This window comes from Phocoena sinus, chromosome 10, assembly GCF_008692025.1.
Source record: "Phocoena sinus isolate mPhoSin1 chromosome 10, mPhoSin1.pri, whole genome shotgun sequence".
NCBI lineage: Eukaryota > Metazoa > Chordata > Mammalia > Artiodactyla > Phocoenidae > Phocoena > Phocoena sinus.
In genome coordinates this window covers 85,458,069-85,466,146 of record NC_045772.1, presented here as the reverse complement: position 1 = coordinate 85,466,146, position 8,078 = coordinate 85,458,069, and the positions used below count along the sequence as shown (strand labels likewise).

The 8,078-nt window shown below is 38.1% G+C and overlaps 1 protein-coding gene across 1 annotated transcript in view; it reads right to left on the bottom strand.

Moving 5' to 3' along the window:
* Positions 1–3,950: 3,950 nt before the first annotated feature.
* ST8SIA1 (ST8 alpha-N-acetyl-neuraminide alpha-2,8-sialyltransferase 1) overlaps positions 3,951–8,078 on the bottom strand; it is a 157,975-nt gene continuing 153,847 nt past the window's right edge. Inside the window, exon 5 of the mRNA XM_032645800.1 lies at positions 3,951–4,837. Coding sequence (XP_032501691.1) covers positions 4,351–4,837 — 487 coding nt within the window. The 3' untranslated portion in view covers positions 3,951–4,350. The remainder of the gene's footprint in view (positions 4,838–8,078) is intronic.

Below are 8,078 nucleotides of genomic sequence, written 5' to 3'. Positions count from 1 at the left end.
ACTTACAGTTTGCACAATGTTGTATAAACTTGGTCAAATACTCTATATAAAGCATATATGTCCAGTGTCCTCTTCCATATAAAAATCTTTCATACTTTCAAAATTTCATAAAAAATCTTTCATACTTTCAAAATTTCATAAAAAATTACTTTTGTTATGGAATGACTTAATCCTTTAGTCATCTTTATTTGACCAAAGTCTAATTAAAATCAAACAGAGGTCATCCTTACTCATGATCCTTAACATCAGTGCAATTCTCCAGTTGGAGCTAATAAAAACAAAAATTCACATCAGGTACTCATTTTCAGTCTCTTCAACCCCTCTTTTATCCCCATGAAGCAACCTAATTTTCGTCACTAAAAAGCAATTTAAAAATTACACTGATGTCAGAGGGTGACACCTTCTCTTGGCAGATGCATCAAAAATGATGAAATACTTTCGTATGAAATGTGTCTGCCATAACTTGAATCTCTTCTGAGCTGCATCTTAAAGGTCAGTTAATATTAAAATGTAATCAACCAAATTTGACAAAGAAAGAGGTCCAATTCTGAAGGTCTCAATTTCAAATAAACAAAATAAAATAATGGGAGTTTAAATTCAACTTCTTGATGTGGCACATATATACAATGGAATATTACTCAGCCATGAAAAGGAACGAAACTGAGTTATTTGTAGTGAGGTGGATGGACTTAGAGTCTGTCATACAGAGTGAAGTAAGTCAGAAAGAGAAAAACAAATACAGTATGCTAATGCGTATATACGGAATCTAAAAAAATGGTACTGATGAACCTAGTGGCAGGGCCGGAATAAAGACACAGACATAGAGAACAGACCTGAGGACATGGAGGGGGTTGGGAGGGGAAGCTGGGACGAAGTGAGAGAGTAGCACTGAGATATATACACTACCAAATGTAAAATAGATAGCTAGTGGGAAGCAGCTGCATAGCACAGGGAGATCAGCTTGGTGCTTTGTGACCACCTAGAGGGGTCGGATAGGGAGGGTGGGAGGGAGACGCAAGAGCAAGGAGATATGGGGATATATGTATACGTATAGCTGATTCATTTTGCTATACAGCAGAAACTAACACAACATTGTAAAGCAATTATACTCCAATAAAGATGAAAAAAATAAAAAAGAATTCAACTTCTTAAGAGTAATAGGGTATGCCAGAGTACTCTGAAAGATAATTCTAGAAAGATCCTCACTTAGGAAAACACATATTTCAATAAGGATGGGTATATATAACTTTATGCTACACACACATACACACACACAGACACTCAAAACTCCTAGGTTTAGATACATCTATCTAACCACAGAAAAGGGAATATGTATGCCATACCTAAGGATTATCACTATATAATAATGCCAAACTGTAACCTACTCTAAGAAAACATTCTCATTAAATTGTAGTCCTACTTTGAATGATGTGAGCGTGTATGTGTATCCTTAACTGAAGACAATATGGAACAATCAAAATATCACTTTGGTCTAATCCAGGGTTTCTCAACCTTGGCACTATTGGCATTTTCAAGTGGGGAATTCTTTGTTGGGGGGGCAGGGGGCGCTGCTCCGTGCATTGTAGGATGTTTAGCAGGATCCCGGGTCTCTAGCCACTAGATGCTGGCAGCACCCTCCAAATCATGACAATCAAAAATGTCTCCAGGGCTTCCCTGGTGGCGCAGTGGTTGAGAGTCTGCCTGCCAATGCAGGGGACACGGGTTCGAGCCCTGGTCTGGGAAGATCCCACATGCCGCGGAGCAACTAGGCCTGTGAGCCACAACTACTGAGCCTGCGCCTCTGGAGCCTGTGCTCCGCAACAAGAGAGGCCGCGATAGTGAGAGGCCCGCACACCGCGATGAAGAGTGGCCCCGACTTGCTGCAACTAGAGAAAGCCCTCGCACAGAAACGAAGACCCAACACAGCCATAAATAAATAAAAATAAAAAAAAAAAATGTCTCCAGACATTGCCAAGTGTCACCAGATGGGGGAGGGGAATCACCCCATTAAGAAGCCCTGATCTAATTACACTTTATCGATTTGGGCCATTTCTGTTTTGCCTTTCAGAAACCCCAAATGTATAGACTAACCACCGTACAAATCTATTGCATAAACCTAGCCCAGGAATCATAAGATGTAAAATTTCCAGAAGGCATCTCCAATGGAACTGTGACACATGGGTTCTATGGAGCTCATTAGTTACACCTGAACAGTTTTAATAATTAAAGCACTAATCGGAGTGATACATATCTTATTAACTTTTATGTACGTTTTTTGTTAGGCCTTTTATATTTTGATGAAACATATACCTAAAAATATATTCCTTTTTAAGGTAGTCATTAAGTAATAACAATAGCTCAAAAGAGGAAATATATTCAGGGTTGTACACACAGCGAATATTTAATGCAACTCCCTCATAGTACATTCTCATTACATTTTTGCTGCCAAATAGGATCAAAAGAGCAAATGAGATCTGCAGAGAATGAATACTCTCAAATTCTTAACTTTCTAAGTATCAACAGACTCTGTGTTATGTCAACCAGCCGTGTTTTAACTGCTGATCTCTATAATAACCTCAATATTCAATCATCTTTAGAAATTGGCTGTTCCAATGATGTAGAATTTTTCCAAGGGCTTTGTTATCTTGGTATCCTTTAAATTAACCCACCAAAAACTGCCACCTGTTTAACTGTTTTAGTCTATATTGTATACTAAGTCTCTACCATTAAAAATGAAGCAGAACTTTTGGGTACAGTTTACCTACATTTTGGTGACACTTAAAAGTAAAGTTAGTGATTTCTACTGTCTCCTTTTAGATTAAGGCATCCCAAAGCACAAAGACCATGTGAAGTTTCTTTTACCTTTCTCTTATATGTAAACACATCTGACTGCTTGTAATCTGTCAACAGAGTTTGTGTGCAGTTGTGTCGAAGTTGAGGTAACAAGCCTTCTAAGCAGTCCTACCTGTTACTAAGTGAATAAACAGCTACTAATTCACATCCCTTTACTGGTGTGAACCATGCCTTGATGACCATGCTTAACACAGCACTTACTCATGAGGTGCTGGGAAGAGTCACACTGACTAAACCAATTCTGCTCATTTGGAGTGATTTGGGGGTAAGGCTTGCATCTCATACTGGTTTGAGCATTACAGCAGCATGCAGTAAGCTGGCTTCTCTCCTATCAAGGTGTAGTAGGTAGTACATAATGCATTTGTAGCTCTCCAACACCAGTTACAGATTTTTGCCATCCCAGGTCATGTGGGTTCGGCTTTCATAATCACACAGAAATGAGCTTTGTTTAACAGTGCGTGTGTGAGAGACTATGTATGAGGGTACACAAATATATGCATTCTTTTATGTGTGCATGCATATTCTTTATCTTGGAGGGAACATACCATGGTAGATAGAAAAGGATATGCCTTCCAATCTATCTTCCAGAGACTAAGCTTTATGTCATTGTGCTTTACTTCATCTCCAAACATTAAATTATGAAGACAATTCTGCCAATTTGCAAATAAGTGCACTCACATTTGCAGGTTTTGGCACTAAAATAATAATAATGCAAACAGGTTACATAATGCACACCTAAAATTGAGTTTATGCCCTAAATTCTGAGGAGGGAAAGTGGCTCTTCATCCTGACAATGAATCAACCCAGACTAAATTCAACAATGCTTCACATTGTCTAAGTAGACCTGACAAAAGGGGAAGAGGTCATTCTTACTTAACATTTTTTAAATGGAAGGGAAGGGAACTCTAGTTAACATAGACTTGGTTCAACAAATCACAATAATCAGCTCTAGCATTTTGGATCCATATTATCCAGTAAGGGATTTTTAAAATCTACCCCATCACCTACTCACTGCCCTTAAATAAGGCAAAAATAAATAACAATTTTTTAAAAACCTATAGCTCTAATGTTAGTCTTAATAAGATAGGTTTTTTTTAAATTAAGCCAGTTCATGTTGATAATCACTAACACTTTTACCCTGGCATTTCATTTACTATACCTTGATTAATTCCTCAGCTTCAACAATTAGAGTCTTGTCTTATTTGTGAACTGTATCATCTCTACTTGAAGCATGAAAATGTGCTTTACCAACATCATTTCATCAGCATGTTACTAGTTGCATATCCACCATGTGCTATAAAAGATTTCATAGGACATTTCACTTCTTTTTTTGTCCTTCCAGCCAACAGTAAAAGTAGAGTTCCCCTTGAGTTTTTGTTGTCGTTTTTCCCAAGTGGCCCACGCAAATCCATGAAACGACCTGACCATTCCCTATTGGAGTCACGTAGAAAACCTAACAAAAATACCCTGGCTCAGTCCTTTCTTTTTCCACAGTCCCTAGGAAGTGGGTGGGAGTGAGGTGTCCTCACATGGGTCTAACTGCATTCTCAGTGCACCAATTTTATGAAGATACCAGAGTTGGAGAAATTCCTCTGGCATGGCATGGAAGCCAGAAAAGGGCAGGACATTATCATAGTAGTGGTGGCTGATGGGTTGTTCATGCATATTCACAGAGAAGGGCCAGAAGCCATAGATGGCCACCTCTTCACAGAGGCCCAGGGCCGCGCTCACCAGAAAGAGTCCTGTGGACAGGCGCTTGGCATGAATTCCCCTACTTTTCCAGAACTTCCCAATGCTACGCAGAAAGTTGGGGTTGGCAAAGAGCACTGTTTGATTGGCACCAACATCTGACAGTGTGTAATAAACCCGGAGGGATGGCTCTGTTCCCGTCTTCATAGAAAAGGCAGGCATGTAGATGTAACTGTGGTTATAAACTTTCATGTGGTCCACAAACGTCTTTCTGGACCATAGCAGGTTCTGAAACCTATCAAAAAGAAGAAGCTCAATTAAACCTGGAGAAAAGAAACTCATCAATACCCACTCTACCGTTCTTCTGATGGCCCTGATAGCTCATATCATCTCAGCAAAAAACAAGAAAAACACTTCTCTTGTATTTAAAATCCACATTGAACTTACCAGTTCTCTCTCATCAAGTAGCCTGACTTTTCCCCACCACAACATCTTAAACTCCAGTTAAGATTCTTTAATGAGATGCCCTCTGAACTAAAATGCATTGTACATTTTTGTTCTCTTTTAGAATTTACTTTCCTGGAATGTAAAAATGATTTAATACTCATGAATTCACAAAGATTGTTGGTTGTTGGATAGGCTTTTGATAAAAGCTACTTGTGTGGTAGACGTAAGCACAGGACTGTTTTTCTCATCTGCAAATCAAAGGAATCACTTCTAAGATACTTCCTACCATTGAAATTCTATAAGTATTCAGCTTAATCAGTGAATGCTATATTATAATATTACATGGAAAAAGAAAGACTTGTCTCTATTATAAAATGCTACTAAGAGTTGCCCATATTGCTTGCTCCAAAGAACTCCTCTTTCCTATGTTCTTTCAGTTTGGATTACGTAGAAAGAGGATCTCTGATTCAAATGTATTCAGCTAAAATTAATGGTACACATCCTATGCATCAGGCATTGGGGAAGTAAAATTTTAACGACCCAATTTTTGATCTCAGGAAATTCCAGTCCAATTGTGAAACAAAAATATAAGTGAGCACAATATAATGTTCTAAGTACAACCGTTGATATTTGTATAAATTACTGTGGAATACAGATGAAAAAATAATTCTGCCTTGGGAGACAGAGTGGGTTCCAAGAAAGCTACAGAGAGGGGATGACATTTAAATACATCTCCTTAGGGGAAGAGCAGGAAGAACAACCACTAAACTATAAAGGACACCTTGGTCATAGGCAAGGGTGCAGTGTCCTGAAACAATGATGAGTATTCTGTGTCCCTGGAACAAGCAAGACAGGGATTGTGGAGGCAGTGATGGGAGATGAGGTATGTTGCAAAAACCCTTGTGTCTCTCATTTGTTTGGGCTGCACTCTGTGATGACTGAGAACCTTCACAGAAGTGAGTACTTAGAGCCCTTACTACCTGGATTACAAACATTTCATCATTTGTTTAGTTGTCAATCTGTGTCAAAAAAAGTGACTCTGGTGATCTGGGGAAGGAAGAGGCTGGTGGTCTGGAGACCAGTTAAGAGGTTGCTGATGTAGCTCAAGTGAAAAAGGACAAAAAGACAGTGAGTGCCTTGTAACTTCTTGTTCTTTCACAAACGGAAGTCACCTGTCTTGGGTTATGTGCAGGTGAAGAAGCAGCATTTGAGAATGGAATTGAGCCGCTACCAGAAAAGGGAAGTCTGGCCTGACAGGTTGGCAGGGCTCATCAGAAATATGTGAAACTGAAATTCTGAATACACAAGTCCACAGGATTTTATGTCGCATTCAATGTTATGAACTCTGCCTGCCAAGAAAGATGTTCTTCTTAAGCCCAAAGGAAGGGAAATTCCTCAAGTTTTCTTCATGTCCTCGATTCAGCAGTCTGCCTTAGCAATTTTCCCTGGGCTCTGACAGAGAAGTGACAACAGGGTTTTTAGGTGCAATAACTTTACCCTAAAAGAAGGCATGGAAGACACTGATCCATACTCTGGAGCTGGGCTAGCCTCTCCAACACAAACTCCTGCTTCCCAACTTCAATAGGCTCTGCTTAATAATTCTTTTATTCTCTCCATTGCCTGCCCACATTTGCTGCTCACTAACACTTTCCCAATCGTGTAGATACACGCTGCAGATAACTTCCTACTTCATCTGAACTATGGTTCTCAAACTTTAGTTAGAATAAGCTGTATCACAGATTCCTAGATTCTGAGGAGAGAGATACAGGGAGTTGAATTTTTACCCAGCATTCCCTGCTGATTCTGATGCATGTGTCCAGAGGCTATACTTATTTAGAAGATCGACACCATCAATGTAAGCTATCTAACTCTCTGCACCTTTCCCTCAGCATCTCTTTCTTTACATCTTCTAACTTTGTCCTTGCTCCTTCTTCCTCTCTGAGTCTTCTCCTCTGTGAAACAGGCTGTTTCACACTCCCTAGTGGGTCTCCCCTCTTTAAAACAATCAACCTCTCCATCTCTACTGAATTATTCCCTTCTCTCTTCTAAACATGGCTCTAACTTAATAAAAGAAAATTCAACATATGCCTAGAGTGTTCCCAGAGCTACCCTCTAGTTCTCTCATTTCACCATCAACATCCTAGAACAGTTACTACACTTCCGCTTGTTCCCTTTCTTGCTTCCATTCCCTCCTTACTGCTGTGCAGAATGGTTTCTATTCCACAGGGCTCTTCTGGCTGAAGGAACTTCTCCTTATTTTTGTAGTGGACTACATACTAATGAGAATTACAGACAGCTCCAATAAAATCAAGGCAATTCATTTTATGTTCCCTGTCTTAAAGCTGACTGATTGTTCTTGAAGAAGGTAGTTTTCCTTCCTTGAGTTTTAACTTTGAAAAGGAACACACATCTTGGATCTACTGTACTCCTAATTTTATTGGCATGGTTAAAAAACCAGCTTATATATTATGTTTTATTATTTTTATCTACCTCATTCTTCAGAATAGCTCAGAATTGTTGTATACTGTATGAATGGAAAACTATTAAATAATAATTGAAAAAGAAGAAAAATGAAACTGACCAGTCAATAAAGTATTAAAAATAGAAGTGATTAATATATAAAGAATATGGGCACATAATAGAAAAATATAACACAAAGTACAGAAATATAGCACATTTTACAAATGAATTTAATATGTGATAATAGAAACAATGATGAAAATTTTTAAATTAGTTAATAAAAATAACTAGTCAAGATAACTAGTTAACAATTTGAAAATTTGAGGGGGGACAGATTCATACTTGACAAGAAATTTTTTTAGAATTTCAAGATACGTAAGATAAATATTTAAAGTCTACATAAAGAAAACAAGAAAAACTAACAAAAACAATTGTGAACTTATCATTTACAAAATATCTTCTACAAAGGAAAATATTGACAAAATTGATTATGTTAAGATGTGAAATTTCATTACGACAAAAAAGAACATAACTGAAATAAAGAAAGGAAATGACTCCAGAAAGTATTTTCAGCCAACATGACAAACAGAATGTTAATACTGACAACATTATAGTCTAAATATATTGGT